We start from the raw sequence: 22525 nt of genomic DNA, 5'->3' as shown, positions 1-22525 counted from the left end.
CCTTATCTACCAATATTCAAGAGACAAAAGACCTTCACACCTCACCAAACAATCTGACTTAAAAGCATGACAGACAGCCCTCTTCCCCTCTCAGTCACATACACAACTATACAATCTCAACTTCCCTCTCACATTAGCTTCACACCTACCTAGGCAGGTTGGGAAAGTTACAAGAACACAGAAACCTCAAGAGCTAATCTAAATGCCCTCCAAATCGCTAAACAAACAATTTAATGCCTCCTCCCATCCACACACTTGCAAAAGCACCAATACATATTAAAAAAGAAAACAAATTTCATTAAGATAATTATAATGCCAACGCCTTGCATTTATATTTAAGTATTTTTGTATTTATCTGTAAGTGGAGTACATTTGTACTTGTATTTACACAGTACTTTTACATACTTATTTGATCCTCATAATGATGTCAAAAGACAGGCAGAACAAATATATTATCCCATGTTTCAATAATGAAAACTAAGGCTCACAAAGACCAAGTAACTTGTCCAACAAGCTACAGTGAATAAATGGCAGTGCAGAGACTCAAACCCAGGTCTTCTGCCTCTAAGTCCAATATTATTTCCACTAAATAGTTGCAATAGAAAAGACAATGAATGAAGCATCCAAAAGACCTCCACTTCACAATCAGTCAAACAGTGCCCCACCCTCCATCCAATTTGGGGATGTTTGCAAATACAAAATTTGCACATATCTACTTTAAAAGAAATAAGGAATCAGGCCCTTCACATACTACAAAAAAGAAGCTCTGAGATTTGGATACAACATAGTGATCCAGTGATCCTATCAGGTTCATTAAAAACAGACTTATCTAAAGGAAGAAAGATGACATAGTATAGTGGATGGAGACCCAGACACAGAAAGTTAAAAAGGAAAAAACCTTAGCAGCAAGTTTCTCAGATAAAAGTTTTATATCCAAGTAATATAAGGAAATTATTAAAGTAGGTAAGTAAAAGCCATTCCCCAACAGATAAGTGGTTAAAGAAGCAGAAGTTCTCAATGAAAGAAATCTAAGCTACCTAAACCCATGTTTAAAAAAAAAGAAAAAGCTCTAAATCACTATTTTTGTTCAGTTGGACTCTGCGACCCCATTTGGGGTTTTCTTGGCAGAGATTCTACAGTGGCTTGCTGTTTCCTTCTCCAGCTCATTTTATAGATGAGGAACTGAAGTAAACAGGGTTACGTGACTTGCCCAGAGTCACACAACTAGTAAGTGTATGAGGCCAAATTTGAACTCACCAAGATGAATCTTCCTGACACACTTAGCTGATCAAAAAAAAAAATCACTATACAGAAATGCAAATTAAAGCAACTCTGAGGTGGCACCTTCCAGACTGGCAAGAGATGGGGGAAAAGGGGGAAAATACAAATGCTAGAAGGCTTTCAAGAAAACAATCATAATAATGCCCTGTTGGTGAACTGTGAACTGGTCCAGCCATTCTGGAAAGCAATTTGGAACTATGTTCCCAAAGTTACTAAATTGAGCATACCTTTTGACTCCATGATACCACTGCTAGGTCTATACACAAAGAGAAATACAGAAAGAGAAAAAGGACCCATATGTATAAAAATATTTACAGCAGCTCTTTTTGTAACGGCAAATAGCTAGAAAATAAGGAGATACCCATCAAATGGGGAATGGCTGAACAAATACTATCATGCTATAAGAAATAACAAAAAGGAATGACTTCTGAAAAACCTGGGAAGACTTACCTGAACTGATACAGAATGAAGTTACCAAAGCCAGAAAATAATGTATACAATAGCGTAAAGACTATGAAAGGCTGAAGAACTCTGATCAATGATCAATCATGATTCTAGAGGACTGATGAAAAAATATGCTCCATACCTCCCAAAAGAGAGATGATGAATTCAAGATGCAGAATAAGACATACATTTTGGACACAGATAACCCAGCCTTTTGTGTTACCTGACCATGGCTATTTATTACATGAATTTTTTCTTTTTTGAATGGGGCACAATGGGAAGAAGGGAAAAATCAATTGCTGTTCATTGAAAAATTAAATTAAATTTTAAAAAAGAAAGCCAACCTCAAAGGCAGTAAGACCTGGGTTCAAGTACTGCCTCTTACACACACTGGCCACATGACCCTGGGAAAGTCACTTGATTTTTCACTGTTCCAGGCAACTCTAAGTAAATTCCAGAGAAGGTACTTCCCTGCATTAGTAAAAGGAGCATCTTCAAATGGGAAGTTCTCTATATTAATGAAGTTACAGGGACAGTCCCTATCCCTATTATATAGTAATTTAGACTAAAAGAATGACCACCCATTATCTGACCCTTTTTAGCCACAGCAGCTCACTAAACCATATAGGGGCAATAATCTACATTGTCAGTATTCAGTGGATAAAAAAAGAAACATACCTGTGGATTTTCCAAGCGCTTCAAATACTCTTCAAATGACCCCTCTATGAACTGGAAAGAAAACAGAAAAATATTAATTAGGAATACTATTTTAAAATTACCTCAAAAATATTACTTCACTGGTACAATAATGCTTATTTTCATTAATTCAATGAAATATATACCAAGCATCCCCTAAGCACCTATCACCATATTAGCAGCTATAGGGTAATAAAATTTTAATTCAGGCTCACAAGGAGAGTATAATCTAATTGAGGAGATAAAACATAGACATGCAACAGTTAGTGCACAGGGCAATATATAGTAAGATGCTACACAGTAAGGTCTGAATTACTTGGAGAGACCTAACTTGCCTAGGGAACCAGCACTACAGCAAAGGGACCTGGAAACAATATGTGCATCAAGCACTGTCACTCTGATCTTTATTTAGCTTCAACAAAATACGGTGCATGACTCATTATAATAAATAAGCAAACAGCCTCTACAGACTACATAAGCATAGCACAGATATATGTACTATCTTTCAAATCCAGATGTGATTAATAAATCCATGCAAGGTAAATTGAATTTGGGGCAGCTACTTCTTTTATTTTCTTTTAAAAAGCTCAAGATTTATTATTGTCTTTACATCATAGTCACTCCTCACACAGCACTCTAGAAATGAACCGTCCTGTGTAACAAAGAAAATCTATTTAACAGAATAAGCTATTAAAGTTTAAATTTTAAGCTATTAAAGATTAACTGCACTAAGACTTGTACACCATGTTACACAAAAGAATGTGTCCTAGTACGTCTCCCCACCTCTTCTGCTATAAGGAAGAAATTATGTTTTAATCACTGTTCTATGGGACCTTCACTGGTTTTTCCATTTCTCAGAATCCAACTTCCTTTCAAGTGATCATTATCATAGTCATTGTGTAAACTATTTTCTTGACTATCTTACGATCTTTGCATCAGTTTTTGATTCCTCCCATATTTCCTGAATTCCTAAATTTTTTTTACTATACAGTTAACATCCAATTGCATTCATATACCACAATATTCTGATAAGAGCATGCACCCACTTTTGTTTCCTAAGCTTTGTGACCACAAAGAATAGTGCTATGAGTATTATTTGTTTCTGAACAACTTCTTTGAATATATGCCCAGTAGAAGAAATGCTAGGTATAAACAGCTGAATTTTCCTACATAATTGCAAATTGAAAACAGGAAAGATCTGACCACTTTACAGCTCCACCAACAATGTTTTAGTATGCCTGTGTTTCCACAACCTTTCCAACATCCATTTCTTCCCATCTTTTGTCAACTTTGCAATTTGAAAGGTGAGGTAAATATCAAAGTATTTATTTCTTATGATTACTTATTCAAGTCACATTTCATGTTGCCATTTACAATTTCAATTAAAAAAACTATTTCCTATTTTGATACTTTATCATGGTATATATGTCAATTCCCCATATATTTTGGATGAGACTTATGTGTGATATTTTGATGTTTCTCTTTCTTTCCATGATCTCATTCACACAAGTTGCTGTTGTTTTTAATTTTATGGTCAAAACTGTCAATTTCACATTTTATGTTTTCCTCTATCCCTAGTGAGGTTAGAAATTCCCCTCCGCCCCCCAGGAATAGCTATTAAAGACAACTGATATAACCTCTAACTTTTAATGGCTTTTTATCAAGTATTTTCTTACTTAACAGACACTAAGTGTATTCTCATGCAATTTAACATTAAAAGGGGTCTTTTTTTCCACCTTTCTTCCACAGAGAGCCAAGACATAGCAAAGCTGTGATGCTGGGGTAGGGACCATAATGAGTGCCTTGAGGCAAGGCACAAAGGAGCCACTTGATCTCAAACATATGGCAACCCTAGAAGACAACCTCTAGCCAGCAGCTGTCAGGGAATGGTGGAGCATCAAGAACTCCTGCAGAGATGGCTCCTGGCTGGCATATTGGAAAGTGGAACTACACAGTTCAAAGAGTTCTAGCACAGATTCTTCTAGTGGTACCTCAATGCTGAACAGATAGAAGGATCAAAAGTCACACTATTGGGCAGAAGGGTCTTCGATTTTGTACCTTAATATTACTGTAATTCAGAGGGTACAAGTAGAATGGAATAGGGGTTGCCTAGAATCCCGATTTCCCTTGTGGGGAAGCCCAAGTTTTCATGGCAATACCTAAGGCAGAATGTTCAGGTGCTGCCTATGTAATACCTTGTTTATTTCTCTTCCAAAGAGACTCTAAACTACAGGGTAAAGCTAGGAGGCTAGGCGACCAGGTGGGATTCATGGGAACATCACTAACATAGTCCACTCTATCAACCAGGCCCCATACCAACTAGTCCAACACTTCTTCAACTGTGGAGCTTGACCCCATATGGGGTTGCATAACTGAATGTGGGGACCGTTAAAAATTTGGCCACAGTAAAATGTTCCTGAATGCTCAACGACCAAAACCTTAATTCAAAATCAAATGTGTAATGAATCTAAGGTGTTTCTGGCAGCACTTGCCCACGGTGCATCATGCAACTTCACTGTAGCCTCAGTTCTGAACACACATCATGCACACTTTGCACTATGCATGCCATCACGCAACGCCAATGAATGCTGCCAGAAACACCCTGGCTCAGATTTGAGACTACTGTTATGTTATGAATTGCTCTGCTTTTCTATACATACAAAATCGTTCAATGAATTTCGGCTTGGGATTGGGACAGCATTTCCAACAACTTCTGAAATGGCCCTAAACACGCTTCTGCCATTTTGTACTATGTATTTATGCAAAGTGGCTGATGATTATAAAATCAAAATATCGATCAACTGAAAAATGTTGAGGATGCTCTGTGTCCTGGAGCATCAAATATTCTGCCATGATTTAATTTTTTATGTAAAAATAAACAAGCACATCTATCTCACTAGTATGCAAATTTGCTTCCATCTTTAATAAATGGAAAAATTATATTATGTATACCAAATAATTGTTTTAAAATAAATTTCTTTATGATTTATTATCAGTAAATGTTTGATTTGTATACCTATTTTATATACCTGTACACCCAGGGTCATGTAAAAATTTCTCAGGCAAAACGGGGGTAGCAAGTGAAAAAAGTTTAAGAAGCCCTGAACTAGACCATATTTCACAATCCAGTCACCCACCCCCAGCCATCTTCTTGAGGTCTGTCCCCCCTACTCCACCCACTCACACAATAGCTCTTCTTACTATAGAAACTCTGTTATAATTAAATCAATACTACTACTACTTTTGGAAAGGGCTCATCAGTCAATCCTCCTATGGCTCTACTCACCATCCTTTTAACTTCAGACCAAAATGCTGTTCCCTAGCTACCGGCTTCAATATGTTCTCTCCTCCTCCTAGGTTCTATGGTCTTAAGGGCAGGAACTGTCTCTTTTGTATTTGTATCCCCAACATATTAGTTAATGCTGAAGTGTTTTTCATTCATTCAAGGGCCTCCCCCAAGCAATTTCTAGTTCAGTTCTGTTCCCCCAAGCTGAAACTATAGAGAGGTACTATAAGTTAAGAAAACTTAGGTACATTGTGGAAAGTGTGACTCATCAGAGGAAGAACTGTGTTGTTTATGGACCACTATAAAGTCCTTTGGTGTTCTACTGCATTATGCATTCCTGTGAGCCCTTTTAGTTCTTACATTTTTTTTTCATGGAATGGTAAAAAGGCTATACTATGCCAAGAAGCGGAGGGGTGGGGGGTGGGTGGGAGGAGAGATAAGGGTAGAAGACTCCTACAGTAATTATCGCAGTACCTGCCATACAGCTGGCACTTAATGCTGCAAAAGAAATTAGGATTATTGGATCATAGATCTACAAAAGGGGAAACTGACACCTAGGGCAGTTAATGGAACTGCTCCAAGATGCACACATAGAAAGACTTTTATTCCAGTCAGTGTTCTTTTCATTGTGCAGTGATAGTCCTTAATTAGAAAAAACAGAACCCACCCAATATAGGCTAAAATCATCAGAAAAGCTTCACTGAAGAAGAAGATTTGAGTTTTCCTTTGAAGGATGAGTAGGAGTAGATTGGTATGGAAAAATAAGTATTGTAATCCAGATACAAGAAAAATGAGACTAAAGGCAGAAAGGAAATATGTGATTATGATCACAGAACAATGAGCAAATTGAACTGGCTCTAAGATGGTGAACCTGTTATGGAATAGTTTGAAATTAGTTTGGAAAGGGACAAGACTAGATGACCCCTAACATCCCTCATAATTCTAAATCACTGAGGCTATGATTCTAATATTAATGATGGCCCTGAGAGGTAAAAATGTTTAAGTGTCATGTTTAGTGACAAGTGAAGGCCATGTGTTAGAAACATTAATCTGGTAACTATACAGGATAAACCAGAAGAGAGACTGAAAGCAACATGAGACACTTCAAACTTAGTTCAGTTTTGGGCAAAACATGTTGAGGACCAAAACTGCCATGCATTCAAAGGTAAGTTAAAAGGAATGGTGAATGAACTGGAGATCTTCAAAAGGAACTGGGGTTGTTTAGACTAGTGGGTAGAGGAGACATGATAGTTGTTTGATGGACTGTCAAGTGAATGATGGATTAGACTTGGTCTTCCTTGGAATCAAAGCAATGGGTATTAAAGTGTAAAGGCATATTTAGGCTTGACATTAAGTAGGAACTTCCTCATAGTTATGCCTGTCCAAAAAGTAAAATGGTCTGTCTCAGAAGCTAGTGAATTCCCCGACACCAGGGGTCTTCAGAGACAGTATGACTTGTCAAGATGTTGTAGATGGGGATAACTGTCCATTACTGTTGGGCTAGATAGATAACCTTTGATGTTGCCTCGTACTCCATGATAGGTGTGTGTGCATTAATCTAGGTATGAGGCGATAACTTAGCGTCAGTAGAACAAAAAAGGAAGGAATCAGTCTAAGACGTTTAAAAAAGAAGTACTTTTTTACAAACAGCACAACTCAATAGTTACCTTGATATGACAACTGAGATTAGAAGCTATTTATACTATATGTTATAATATAATTTCCTATGTTCTACACTATTTCTTCAAGAGTAAAATTTGTTACTTTAGTTGAAGGAAGCCAATTAAATATTCTAAAGTGACAAATTATTCAGTTCTAGTTAAGATTACAAAAGCATTTAATCACTAAAAAGACACATAAATATTAAGATGCAATTTAACATTAAATTTTTGTTAGTCTTATTTTAAAAAATGATCCACAGTTGCTAAGTCCATATATCATTCTACATTCTATACCACCCTATTTTTCCAAATTGTCTTGTTGGAACTTAAATTGCTACATTATTCAAATGGGCATTATATTTTAGTTGCCATGTTAACTGTGTCCATTGCATACCCATTATATTTCTTCCTGAATGACAACAAAAATAACTAATATTTATTAAGTACTCTAAGGTTTGCAAAGCACTTAACATATATTATCTCATTTGACCCTTGAACTCTGTGAGGCAGATAGTATTATATTTAATCTTTTTTTTGGGGGGGGTGTTAGGCAATGGGGTTAAGTGACTTGTCCAGGGGCACACAGCTAGTAAGTGTTATGTGTCTGAGGCCAGATTTGAACTCAGGTCCTTCTCAATCCAGAGCCAGTGCTCTATTCCCTACAGAGTCCATAGGTGATATGAGTGGGATCACGTGGCTAAGAAATGTCTGAAGCAGAAGGTGAATTCTGCTCTCTCTGAATTCAAGCCCAGCCCTCAATCCACCATATCAAATGGTCTCCTATCAGTGCTGTGCATATGTTATATCCCCCATCAGAATATGAGTCTTTGAAGGCACTGATTGTTTTGCCTTTGAATTCTCAGTGTTTGGTATATGGTACCTGGAACATAGTAAGCCCTTAAAAGTTCTGTGATTTGAGTGATGGCATTACCTAAACTCAGAAGCTGGTATTTTTCATCTTTTAAGTTATAGAACTGAGATATACAAAAAGGTGTCTTTTTCCTAAAACCACCAAAGTCAAGAAGAAATACCAAGGTAAAATTGTCAGATGACATCTTCATAAGTTGTCAAATCATTCATTTTCAACCCTAATTCTCTAAACTCTAATAAAAATAGATGATCACTAACATTACTTTATGACTTAAAGCAGCTAAATTAAACAGCCACGCCTAGCAATATTGCCTGTTATCAGCACTTAACACAAATGGTACGTAGAAATGATTTTTGTAAGGATGAACCCTAAGAAAAGATCTCTTAAGTGCCTTTGATTAAATTTTATTTACCGTTGTTTTAGGGTTCATGAAGTGGTTTTTTTTTAAACGTATCATTCTATGAAAATTTGTAACCCATATTCAGATTAATAATCTACAGAAATCTGTTAAACATCTCATGCCCTCACAATAATATGTAACAAAGTTTATATTCTTAAGGTCTGTATTATAGTCATCCTTGTATAGTCCTTGCACACAGTAGGCATTCAACAATATCTAATAATATTTGGAGATAATATCCAAAATTCTTTTAAAATATCATCATTGCATTCATAAAAATCCGTGGTAGCTGGGTGGCACCGTGGATAAATTGCTGCCTCTGGAGTCAGAAGGACCTCAGTTCAAATCTGATCTCTGACATTTAGCTGTGTGACGTGACATGACGCTGGGCAAGTCACTTTTAACCTGCTTGCTTCAGTTTCCTCGTCTGTAAAATGAGCTGGAGAAGGAAATGGCAAACCACTCCCTCTGCCAAGAAAACTCAATGGGAATCAACTAAACAACAAATTCATAAAAACTCAACAAATGATACGCTTGATTCCTTCCATTTAAGTGTTTTTTACGGGATTTTTGGAAAACCCTAGACAATGACTGGGACCTAAAAAGCCAACACAGTAAAAAGAATCTTCATGTTTGATATAAATTACCGCTTCAAATTTCTCTCTGTTTTCTCGAAGATAGTGTATACAGGCCATCCTGACTTCAACATGTCGAGATTGAGAATGCAATACCTAAAAAAGAAAAAACATACTCTTGAGATATTTTTTCAAAAGAAAACACATGTGAGTTATATACTACCTTCCCCATTTCCGAAGCTTCAACCTGTTCCGCAGAACTGACAACCAGTCTCCTTTTCCTTTTTCTTCCCCCCAATTCCTTCTTCTAAGTTTAATAACAATAGTATGTCTTATAAGATTCATGTTCTCTCTTCCTTTTATATTTTATTACTACTGAAAATAAAGTCTTAGGAGTAGACAAAAGCTTTCATGACACAGCTTCTAAGAGCAGTTCTAGTTTTAAAAACCTTATATTTTACCAAACTTCTTTAACAGGACTCAGGGGTACATTAGTACTCCACAAATTACCACATCAATAGAGAACATGCAACTAACTGTCTGTATGAACTTGAGACAAATTACTCCACCTCTCTGGGACTCCATTTTTTAGATGTATAAAATTAATGAGATGTATTAGATAGTGTAGTGTCTTCCAGCTTAAAATTTTATTAAGTTTTCAATGTCCCTGCACTAAGAGGACACCTTGCTTCTCTACCACCAACTCCTTAATTAAAAAAAAAAAAGCAACACAAAATAGCACCCCACAATTGCACAATACTTGATTCTGTTCTAATTTTGCTGAGGGGGATGGGGAATGCATGACAACATGGATATGATTCTCCTGTGATTTTTTTTAAAAGAATACATAGTATTATCTTTTCCACTGTTATTCTGAAACTTTTTAGAGCCCGTATATAAAGATGTATGTCTGTGATTTTAAAATTTAAGGGCACTCATTCCTCAAATTCATTGTTTTAAGACTTTAAAAAAGGAGTTAAAGGAACATTCAAGTATTTAAAAGTACAAATATCCTGTTTATCATTATCTTTGAAGAGTATCCCAGGCTGTTTTTATCTCCTAAGTCTTAAAGCTATTACTTTAAAATAATCCACACTTAAGATTCAGGATCTTAGAATATCTTACCCAGCCATTCAAATGATAAGAAGATCAAGTTCATATACGTATGTGAGTATATATATTTATGTATGTATATGTTACACATATACATACATAAATATATATAAACATGCATGTATTTCTATATCTTGACTTTGATCTGAAACAGGAAAGCTTTTTGTAAAAAATTCTTAAAATTTCTAATTCCACTGAATACAACTATAGTTGAGAAAACTCACTTCCCCCTCCTTTCACTGACAAGACGGAGAACTATTTAGTTTTGCTGAATTGCTTTTCTTTTATAACCTTTGTTGAAAAGGGTAGTTTACTTAGGTATGGGGAGAGGAAAGGGACATACACAGAAGCAAATTCAAAAAATAAAGGACATCAATAAAATGTTTTTAATTTTTAAAAAATTCCTATTTTTCTAACTCTTCAAAGGAAGCATTAGCCTATTAACATGCTAAAATTAGAAAGCTCAGATTCTCAAATATAGCAATCCATGGGTTCAAAGTAAAGAATATTAAAAATTAATATTCTCTATTACTATAAGCTTAAGCAAAAACTCTAAAGTGCAGTTAGAACAATCTATCCATAGCTTTTATCAGGTCATAACTAAGCATGCTTCCACACCCAATAGTGAGTAAAATTATCTAAACCTCTGGAAATATATTCATGTACAACCCAATTCTAGGCAACTGATACCTTAAGACATGGACTGTAACTTGAAGGTAGCATTTTTAAAAGCATACTAGTCAATTTGTTCCTAACTTGACTGATCTTCACAGCTATTTTAGAACCTGGCTACCACTGCAGTACTATCTCTATGTTCCATTAAGGTTTGCTGACTCGATAAGACTATCAATTTGTAACTCCATCTTCGATGCCTCATTCCTAATCCCAGATACTAAAGACCACCAACATTATTATAAGCTCCTTCACAGTAACCATATCACCATTAAGCAAAGGCCTTATTAGTTTTAACACTCTAGTTTGTCATCTGATAGGGCTTCATATAGTTAGCAAACTAAGGCTAGTCAGAGCCATTTACCTATCAACAGCTGACAGACTAGGAAACAAAGCTTACGTTAAGTCAAAAAACAATAAATATGTTTATCTTTTTTCATTTCAACAACAACAAAAAAGAACCAGGGAATTCTGAACTCATTGCTCAAAAGCACAATATTCAGCAATTTCTAAAAAGTCCTGGAACACTAGAAATGAAATTAAATGTTGGAAAGGAGAAGTGATTTTTTCTGAAGTAAATTATGTTATGACTAAGTACAGAGGTGTAATTCTGATAATTTAACTTGTACAGAACTATGTTAAGTAGATATACAAATGCACATGGCATGAAGAACTTAGAAGACTCCTCCAAAACCATACTTTGTGTCAACACATTGTTTGACAAGAGGAAAAGACTTAGAAATGCTGCTTCAGCAAGTAATCTAGGGAGTATCCTATTTTTATTTCCATGACCTAGGTTCAGGTCAGTCCCCTGGGGAGCAGGGTACACCTATAATGGTGGAGGAGGGCACCTAGCTCTCCCAGGTGTTGAGAGGATTAAAATTAAATATTTGTAAAGTGTTTTTGCAAACCTTAAGAGCTATATACTAGCTATTATTACATATTACAAAAAGCAAAAGGTCTTTGTTTAGGTATACCTAGAGACAAAGCATTATACTCCTGCATGTGCTCCCATCTTGCTTCCATACCTCAGCCTGCTGCCACCACTCCCTCAGTTTAAGCAGGGATGAGGAACCTGTGGCCTGGAGGCCATATGTGGCCCTCTAGGTCCTGAAGTGCAGCCCTTTAACTGAATCCAAACTTCACAGAACAAATCCCCTTAATAGAAGCATTTGTTCTATAAAATTTGGACTCAGTCAAAAGGCCACATAGGAGGTGCAGATTCCCAACTCCTAGTTTAAGGTATTTAGAAACACTACCCCAGGAGTGAAAAACACTTTAAGGCAACTAAAGGCTAAGAATAAATTCTTACATGTATTTTTTTTTTAAAAATACCAAGCCCTGGGACCAGTGCCACATTCCACTCCCATATGTTCCCAACGTACATTTTGCCATTACCTACACGTAATGGGCTATCATTGGCCTAAATTAGTAAAATAGGGATTTCATTATAATTTGGGACTTTTAAGACTCTCTTTTTCTCTTAGTAAAAAAAAAAAAAACCCAAACATAAAAAAAAGCCAGACACTTGAGGGGAGGCTGCTGAATTACTAATTTAAATCTCAATTTAGAGCTCCCCCCTTCAATCAAAAATAATCAACATAGTGGGACTCATTATTACTTTGTTTTTAAAAATTATCTATTTATAGTTTTCAACATTCACTTCCATAAGATTTTGAGCTTTAAATTTTCTCCCCTTCCTCCTTTCCCCTCCCCAAGACGGCATGTAATCTGATATAGGCTCTACTTATGCATTCATTTTAAGCATACTTTCACGTTATTTATGATATATAGCAGAATTAGAACTAATGGGAGGAATGAGAAAGAAATAAAACAGAACGACAAAAGAAAATGAGAGCAAGTAGTATGTTTCCATCTGCATTCAGACTCCATGGTGGAATCATTATTACTTTGAAGGTGAACCTAAAACTATACTACAAAAAACTGGGATAAGTCAAGGTTACTATCTACACGTCTGTAACATCACATGCTTCTTATACTAAAACAAAATGCTTCTTTCTGTATATACATAGGTAAAGCCTGGATAGTTAACAATCAAACTCCCAAGCCTCACTTGCAGTCAATTCGTTTCAAACTCCTTTACCCCACCAATCCTTTTGTCAGAGCTGGGAACAGATACAAAAATAACTTCCATTTCACCTTTTCCTGCTTCTGGAGTTATTAAATAGTTCTTAGGCTGAAAGAAGTAGAGACCCAAAGGACCTGGAAAATTAAAGCTGTATAATCAGCTCACAAAAAGCTAGCCTAGTGTGTGGTCTGCATATGTGTATACATACTTAACAGCAGTAACTGAAATAAACCTAAATTCCTGAAGATAAAGACCTGCAACAGAGGCAAAACAGTTTCAGGAAAGCACCTTCTCATTTCCTGAACAAGTCAAAGTCTGGTCCTTGCCGAACTTCAGGATGAAGTGCAAAGAGTTAATAACGCCTCTGACCATGAAAAATGTGTCTGAGTTAGTGTCCTCATAAAATGACAAATTTTGACTCTATTCTAGAAATCCGAGATAACGACACGGACTTTGAAATACAGAATGCCTGACAGAGATGGGAGGAGGGCACCTACCAGGAAGAAATACTGTATCCTGTTTCAGAGGGTAGTGATATTGGATGCTTTTGCTTAGTTGTCTATCTTTGTTTCAAGGGAGGATTTCAAAGGAGAGATTAAAATGACTGATGTATACACAAAAGGCACCAAAAATATATTGAGAAAAATTATTAAAGAAAAACAGAATGCTTACCAAAAATCGATACTATTAGAACATAAAATATTCAAGTTTCATATGAAGGACCATGATTTAGAGAGCAAAGAAATTGGTAAAGGGGAAGGGGAGGAATTCTCAAGTCTCACTGGACAAAATCTTTAATTCAAGATGGAGAATTTACCAAGCCTACTATGAAATTGTAATAATAAAGCCAGGATGGGGAAGTACTATTTTAGTAGCTATTGTTCAATAAGATGCAACTTTTATTGCATTTCTGCAAATGTGTTTATACTACATAGAAATAACCCTCTTAAGACTCAAAAAAACCCCCACTTATTAAACAAACTGGCAGAAAATGGGAACTTGGTTAAAACTATTTCTAAGAAGTCCCATCCTACACCAATGGTAGAACACTTTTAGAGGGGGAGTGATTAGGAGGTAAAAATTCCTTCTTTTTCTGGAATATAGGGCCTAACTGTAATTTTGTTAATAAGTATGAAGTCTTTATTTATTAGATATCTCTTAGCTATGGGCACTCTGGAATGTTGTCCTTACTCCACTCCTACTGACTTCCCTGTCTTCCTAAGTCACAACTAAAATCCCACCTCCTACAGGAGTCTTAGCCAACCTCTCCTAATTCCAGTGCCTTCCTTCTTATATTTATTTCCTACTTATGAACATATGTATGCATATATAGGCGATTATTTCCTATTTATAGATATTATAGCTATAGTTCCTATATATACTACATCTTTTAGATTTTATTTATATATTTTCTACATCTAAATCATATAAAGATATAATCATGTTTCCTATATATTCCGTGTATGTGTATATACATATCTATACACAGACTGCTTTGTGTAGATTTGTTTGCATGTAGTCTCCCTCATTTAGATTGTAAGCTCCTTGAAGGCAGGAATCTTCTTTTTATATCGGTGCCTGGCACATAGTAGGCGCTAAAAAAAAAAGTTTACAGATTGAGAACAGAGGCTTTATAAATCCTCGCAGACTGAACTTAGTCCAGCCTTGGTTTCACTTTTCATTCCTCTCCTTTACAATCACCAGGGTGCTTACATACCATTCTCCTAGGTTCTACCTTTCATTAGCATAGGTACTTAGTCCCAGCCAGAGAGGCAACTCTCTCTACCGATGCCTATCGGACCATAACAACTCATTTGCAATTTCAAGTCTTAGAAGGGGGCTGCCCGAGACACAAAACCCAGGGTCACACAACCCAGTTTGCTCAAATGTCAGCAGAACTTGAACCCAGGTCTTCCGGACCCCAAGCAATCCTCTCTCACTTAAGCTGCCTCTCTCGCACGTCTCTCCGAATTCCTCAAATTAGTCGTTTCTTACTCACAGTGCAACCAATTAACCAGTTATATCCATATACGCCACAATTGGTTGACCTGTCGTTCCCCCCCCCCACCAATGAGTACCCTTACTTTTCCCGGGTTTGGGGGGCTGATATTTGGGTACCGGGGGGGAGGGAGGGTCTCCTTGGGCCTCAGCCGCCCGGCCCGTAGACCGCAGGCGCTTAATCAATGCTGGCTGGTTAAAGAGCCTCGCAAGTTTTCCAGCAGCAGCCCCGTGGCCTGCAAGGCGTGCCCAGCCCGGCCCGACCGCACGCGGCGCCATTCAACAGGTACAAGCCGGCGGCAGAGAGCCGGGCGGATCACGCTCGTCAATGCCGTCCACCAGCCAAAGGCCAGCCTGGGGATGGCCGATCATGGAAACCACGAGGGGGGCGGAGAGGAGGGGGGAGACAACGTGCTCCAGAAGGCTCGGGCCTCCCCGTGCCCGGGCACGCGGCGCTCGAAGCCCCCCATTCCGCCGCGGGTGGAGATTCCACGGACACAATGGGGGGGGGCGGCTATGACGACACAAGGGGCCACGACACGTAGAACGCGGAGCTCGCTCCCCCAGGCCTGCCAAGCCCACCTGCAGGGGCCGCTCCCGGGCCCTCCCCGCGCCCCGCGGCTCCTCACCTGCTCCGCCACGGCCCTGAACAGGCACGAGCCGTCCTTGGCGATGAGTTTCCGGCACAAGCCCAGGCTGCGCAGATAAGCGTCCATGGGCGTCGCGTCCCCGGGGCCGCTGCCCCCGGCCCCGGCGCCAGCGGACTCTCCGCCCTCCGGGAGACTAACGGCAGCCTCCATGTTGGCCCGTCCGCGCTACAGAAGCCGGCCCCAGGGCTAGCCCCACATGGCCGCAGCGGCGGCGGCGGTGGGGGCAGAAGGAGGAGGAGGAGGTGGGAGAAGGAGGAGGAGGAGGTGGAAGAGGAGGAGGAGGAGGTGGAGGAGCAGGAGCAGGGACGGAGCCGCGGCGGAGCGGGAGCAGCGGGAGGCGGCGGCGGTGCACGGGCGAAGCGTCCCTCGCCTAGTCCATGCTCGCCCCTCCCTCCGCACGAGGCCGGGCTCCTCAGCTCTCGAGAGAAGGCGCTGGGGCAGCCCGGAGGCCGGAGCGCTGGGCCCGCGGCCAGCCCCGGCTCCCTCGCGCCGGCTGGCTAGGTAGAAGGATCCCGAGGGGCTCCCGGCTCCGCCTCGCCGCCCCAGCCGAGCAGCAAAAAAGACCGGGGCAGGAAAACCCCTCCCACCCCCCCCGGAGGACACAGGGCCCGCCCAGGCGCCCGTCCAGCCGCGGGGAAAACAAAACTGAGAGGAAACCCGAGCGAGAGCGAGGTGCCGCCGAGCCCCCGATTTATTTTCGCTTTCAGCCTCAGCGCCGAAAGGACGGCGGGAGCTGTAGTCCGGCCGAAGCAGGAAGTCGAGGGGAGGGGGAAGGGTGGGCGGGAGCGGAGACTGGATCTTGTACTCCCCACCCCCACCCCAGACGCGATTCCCGCCGGGAGGGGGAGGGGAGGGGGCGGGACTGGAGCGGGAGCGGGAGCTAGAGGGGAGACGACGCGCAGTGCAGGGACTACAAGTCCCAACAGCCCCTGCGCCGCGACTCGGCCATAGTTTGGCTACCTTGCCAAGGCGAGGTGTTAGCTAGGGTAAGGATGCGGGAGGGGAGGGATTCCCTCCGCGTCCGACGACGTCGATCATCGCTGCTCTCCTCTTTTCTAAATTCCTAGTCCATTCTTTTTTTTACTCTCTCTGCCTGACACGTGCCCAGTGCGCGTGGAAGTGCCTAGCGGATTCTGGATGGGGCGGGCGATATTTGGCCTTTGTGCAATTCGAACCCAGAAGGGGAAAGCCGACGCTAATGGAGGTTTCCGTGGGCGGGTCGGAAAAATGCAGCGAGCCAATGAAGTCTTAGCTTTGAAAGGCGTCTCAGCAACCTTTGGGTCCTTGGTTTTAAAGCAGGAACGAGTTCCATTTTGCAGATTAGGAAAACCGAGGCCCAGGCACGGTCAGATCGCAGATTGAGAGCTGGAAAGGGCCTCAGAGTCAAACTACTCCTTTACACCGATGGAGTAAAGTGAGATGCAGAGAGATTTGACTTATCAGAATTAAAATCTATCACATGAATATTAAGTGCCATAACTGGAACTAGAACTCTGGCTTATGAAGTCTAGACCAGGGCTGTTTCTTCAATGCCTTTACTTCTCAGAACCAGCATTGACAACGACTTGACCATTCTACATATCATCTTGTCTAAGGTCCTACAAAGGACCCAAGAGGTCATCCTATTTTACCTCTTCTTTTTACAGATGAGGGAAGCTGAAGCTCAGAACACACCAATAATGAATGGCAGAGCCACTAGCACCCAAATTGCCATTCTTAACTGCACTGCAATTCATCTGCCACCATCCGTGCCTTTACGTAGAACACAACTCAACCCAACCAATGGTTTGGGGTTTATAAAGATTTTCATCTTAAAGCAGTAGCAGGTATAAGCTCTTAACTGTACAGCATAATTTCCTTGAGATCAGGGATTGTCTTTTTTTATTATTATTATTTGTATGCCCATTGCTTAGCACAGTACCAGGCACATGGTAGGTGCTGAATAAATATTTAATGAATTGAACTGCCAACTCTGCCAGAAATGGCAGCTAGCACCTTAAAGCCAAGTTACAGGAGGAGTATTTCTAGAAATGCTTGGGTAAAGGGGTACCGTAATTGCAATTGCCCAATTTTGCTTAAAGACTCCAAATTTAAATTCACACCACTATGATGCCAGGATTTTTTGAGAGAGCAGAATTCATTCTGTTTTCTAGGTTCCAGTTTCCTGACTGGATCATACTGGCAAAGTGACATGAGCATGCTTATTAGGGTGGCCTTGAGCGAGTCACTGGAGCTCTTGTGGGCTTCTTTTTCTCATCGGTAAAAACAAAGGCACTAGAGCAGGTGCTCTCTCAGGTTCCTTCCAGTTAAAAATGCTAGGAGCCTTTTGCTTCTTAATCCACATGGTTTTTACTGGCATAGATTAATAGTATGGCCTCAGGTGTTTTTTTACATGGACTCATTATAGTATAGGGGAAGGAAATAAAGAAAAAGGTGTTATAAAGGTGCAGACATATTGAAACTTCACCAATATTAAATAACACAAGAAACAATATGAATTACTGTAAACTTTGTAAAAGGGACAGCTAGGTAGTGAAGTAGATAGAGCACCAGGCCTGGAATCAGGAAGACTCTTCTTACTGAGTTCAAATCCAGCCTCAGACACTTCACCCTGTTTGTCTCAGTTTCCTCATCTGTGAAATGAGCCAAAGAAGGAAATGATGTATCACTCCAGTATCTTTTCCAAGAAAACCCCAACTGGGGTCGTGGAGAGTTCACAACTAAAAAAAGACTGAACTGAAACTTTCTAAAATGTGTTACTTCAAGTACTTAAATCAACAGGAGTAACAGTCTTTGGTTCACTTTGCTGGGTTTTCTGAATTTAACTTGTCAGTAGAAGTAGTCCATCTCGATAAGTTATGCTGCCAATTTGTTTTTAAGGAGTGTTTTTGGCTTACAGAGAACTGAAAGGGCCTCCTGGACTCTAAATCTGGAGCTAGAAGGGACATAAAAATAACCCACCATTTCCTCATTTTACTAATGAGTAAACATTAAGCACCAGCTATGTGCCAGGCACTGGGGATACAAATGAGAAGAAAAAGGAGGGAAAAAAGACAATCCCTGCCCTCAGGAAGTTTACAATCTGCCCTTAGAGCTTATAGTAGCTACTCTCTGTCAAAGGGACCCAACAAGCCCCTCATCTGTGGGTGGATGGAGCCAAAGAGAGCAGGCTAGAGACAGGAGAATCAGGATTCAGAATTTGGAAGTGAGGGAAATGAAGGAGATCTCAATGCTGATATTGGTTGCCCAGTGATGTGTAGCTCTGGCAACAAGGGGTAACAGCAACAATGTGACAAGTTTGATTCCTAACTGAGGCATCCAGACCAGAACTTGTCCTGACATCTGATGCTGGTCAAAGCAATACATTTTGTCAGAGGGTGAGGTCATCCAGAGGGCAAGCGCAAAGGATTGTTGTTATACCAAGCTCAGGTCACACAGCCTGCTTGCTGGGCCTTAGCTCTGGAAAACAGGATGTTTCCTAATATGTTGACACTTCTTTAAGAAAAAATTTACTGGCATCAGCTAGGGGGTGCAGTGGATAGAGCACTGGCCCTGGAGTAAAGAGGACCTGAGTTCAAATGCACCCTCAGACCTAACACTCGCTACTTGCGTGACTCTGGGCAAGTCACTTAACCCCAGTTGCCTCACCAAAAAAAAGATAACATTTACTATTGAGGAATTTTACTAATGAGATTGGCTAGAGCAGTGATGTGATTTGCCCAAGGTCATACAAGAAATCGATAGCAGAGCTGGAATTTGAATCCAAGTCCTCTGGCCCCAATCCAGCCCCAATCCCTTTCCATGGAACAATGCCATTGCTGCTCCCCTTTCTTTTTCTTCTTCTAGTCTTTCTCTTCTTCCTCCTCCCTCCCCCACCACTACCACACTGGAAGTATGAGTTAACATAGTTGAATGATATCTTTTCTCTGACATTTGTGATTTCTTTACAATAGGCAACCTGTTTCAAAAATAGTTTCAATCTGAAAAGAAAACTATGATTTAAATTCATGTAAGTATTGAAATATCATATAGCTTCTTTAACAATAGTCTTTTCAAGCCCCAGAATTTTTTGGTAAAATGAGTTAATCACAGTTTCTTCTATGATAAGCAGTGAGAGGGAAAATGTTTTGAAAAGGAAAGTAAAGTCAATCACTATTTTAAAATACTTTTTTATCACAAAAAAATGTAATGTAGGGACATAAAATAAAACAGTCTAAGGAAAAATGGAAAGGAAGGTTCATTAAGATAACAGCTATAAGTACATTATGGGAAAAAAGATTTAGCATTCAATAAAGTTCTTCAATTATTTTGTCATTCTTGTTATCCTATAATTAAGTTTAACTTGGTATCAGAATTCAATTCTGAATAAGGCAGTCACTGTCTAGGCTCTCTAGGGAAAGAAAGAAAGAAAGAGAGAAAGAAAGAAAGAGAAAGAAAGAAAGAGAAAGAAAGAAAGAAAGAAAGAGAGAGAGAGAGAGAGAGAGAGAGAGAGAGAAAGAAAGAAAGAAAGAAAGAAAGAAAGAAAGAAAGAAAGAAAGAAAGAAAGAAAGAAAGAAAGAAAGAAAGAAAGAAAAACAAGCCAGCACAGAAAGAACTTCCATTCTATTTGGAATCTCACATATAAGGTAATTTAAGGAGGCACGAAATAGTAACCTTTGGAAGATCTGGGAAGGCTCCTGAGCTGATCCTTTAAGGAAAAAGAGGATACCAAAAGACCCAAATGTAAGAGTGAATTCAAACAGTTGTACAGAGGTAGAGAACATCACATCCTAAAAAAATAAAATAAATAATTTAAAGAATGGGAGGATATATTTCATGCCATGGAAAGGTGATTGAAGTGATTGTAAAAGAGAAATCAGTTTTGATTACATGGAATAGATGAAATAAGCATTTATATAAGCCTACTATATATCGGGCACCTTATTAAGTATATAATAGAATTACAAATATCTCATTTAGCTCTCACAACCGTAAGAGGTAGGTGCTGCTGTTATCTCCATTTTGCAATTGAGGAAACTGAGGCAAACAGGTTAAGTGACTTGCCCTGGGTCACACAGCTAGTAAGAGTCTGGCTGAATTTCAACTCAGGGCTTCTGTCTCCAGGCCCAGCACTCTGTGCGTGTGGCGCCACCTATTTGCCTATACATAAATATTTAAAAATCAATGCAGGTAAAGATAGAAGAGAATTAAGTAGGGAAAAACTTTGCATTAAATACCACTGATAAAAGTTTTAAAGCAAAGATATGAGGGAAGAGAAGAGAACAAGTATTAAGAACCCACCATAGGCCTGGCAGTCTACTAAACACTTCAGAACCATTCTCTCATTTGATTCTTACAAGAACCCAGGGAGGTAGGGGCTATTATCTCCATTTTGCATCAAGGAAAAGTGACTTGGCTAGGGTCACACTGCTCGAAAGTATCTGAGGCCATATTTGAATTCAGGTCTTCCTGACTCCAAGCCCAGGGTTTATTTACTATACCACCTAATGCCTGAAAGCCAGGTTATGTTCCATTTCATCCTTCCTTCAGGATTTTCTGGTACCCCTCAGGGAGCCATGAGGTGTCTAGTTTCTACTACCAACTTAAGCCACCCCCAGTTTTATTCCTCCAATTCTAAGGTTCCCTTGTACCCCAATTCCATTTAACCACTTAATCAGACTGGCTTTTACAAAGAAATGTTTACTTCAACGGTTTATAACATGAACAAATAAACATCTCCCCCTTCCCCCAAACTCCTGGGAGGCATAGTCCCCCCCATACCACCCCAGTCTCTGGGGAGTGGAGGGGGATTATGTTCACAGCTCGACTCAGTTCCCATATAGCATGATTCTCCCAGATCCAAGTCCAAAGCCCCCTCACTTGTATCCAGGCAGCTGGGCTTTTGGGCAGTTCCTTGTTGGACTGACAGCAACATCCAGTCTTTACCTGCTGGAAAGAGAGAATGTCCCAGTCTGGAAGTTTTCAAGACTCTGTCAGTTCAGGCTAAGCACCTAAGAAAAAGAGGCTGGTCTCAAGCACCCATGTAGTAGGGGAGCTCAGGATATCTTCTCCCAGAAGCAGATGCCTGCCACCTCCTGGCTGCCCCATCTTAGGTTAGCCAATCAGTCAATAAACATTTATTAGGTACCCACTATGCAGCAAACCCTGTTCTAAGCTCTGAGAATACCAAAAAATAAATGAATAAATAAAAACACCAGAAACAAAAGACAGTCCCTGCCCTTCCAGAGCTCACAATCTAAAGAGAGAAGATAATGAATAAAAAATAGGTTGGGGAAGGGGGAGAGTGTTAGGAGGGTCCCCAGCATAGGGACATGATGAAGACCTGCAGTTGGATGGGAAATAATGAGATATGGCTGCACCAGACTGACTCAAATAGTGGACCTGGGAGGAGTCCCAGGGCCAGGGGTACTGAGCAGGTGTGAGCTTCAGAGTTGATGCAATTGTGCAGGAAGATGAGTTACTGGAGACAAAGATGAAGTCAGGAGATCAACTGAGGAGAAAAACAAGTGAAGGATATAATTCCTCCTTATACTACCCCAGGCTCTGGGGAGGAGAGGAGAATTAGCTTTACAGATCAGCTCAGTTCCTATGTAGCTTGGTCCCACCAAGTTCCAAGTCCAAAGCCCCCTGAACTTGCATCGATGCCCCCTTAGCTTCTTAAGTGTTCCCTGCTAGGTCAGTAGCAACATCCAGCCTTCACCCCTGGACACTTCTGGAAAGAAAGAAAGAGTGTCACAGTCTTAGATTTTCAACTCAGCTTGTTCTGGCTTCGCAGCTGACAAAAAAGAG

At 40.0% G+C, this 22525-nt stretch overlaps 1 protein-coding gene across 1 annotated transcript in view; it reads right to left on the bottom strand.

Annotated features, from left to right (window-relative positions):
* The window catches only part of OTUD4 (OTU deubiquitinase 4), a 53746-nt gene extending 37770 nt beyond the window's left edge, over nt 1-15976 (bottom strand). Inside the window, 3 exon segments of the mRNA XM_020978283.2 lie at nt 2404-2454; nt 9287-9370; nt 15716-15976. Of these exon segments, the coding sequence (XP_020833942.1) occupies nt 2404-2454; nt 9287-9370; nt 15716-15886 (306 nt within the window). The 5' untranslated portion in view covers nt 15887-15976.
* Nucleotides 15977-22525: the final 6549 nt, after the last annotated feature.

This window comes from Phascolarctos cinereus, unplaced genomic scaffold (genome assembly GCF_003287225.1).
Source record: "Phascolarctos cinereus isolate Bilbo 61053 unplaced genomic scaffold, phaCin_HiC Scaffold_9;HRSCAF=440, whole genome shotgun sequence".
Classification (NCBI taxonomy): domain Eukaryota; kingdom Metazoa; phylum Chordata; class Mammalia; order Diprotodontia; family Phascolarctidae; genus Phascolarctos; species Phascolarctos cinereus.
This window is presented reverse-complemented; position numbering and strand designations above follow the sequence as displayed.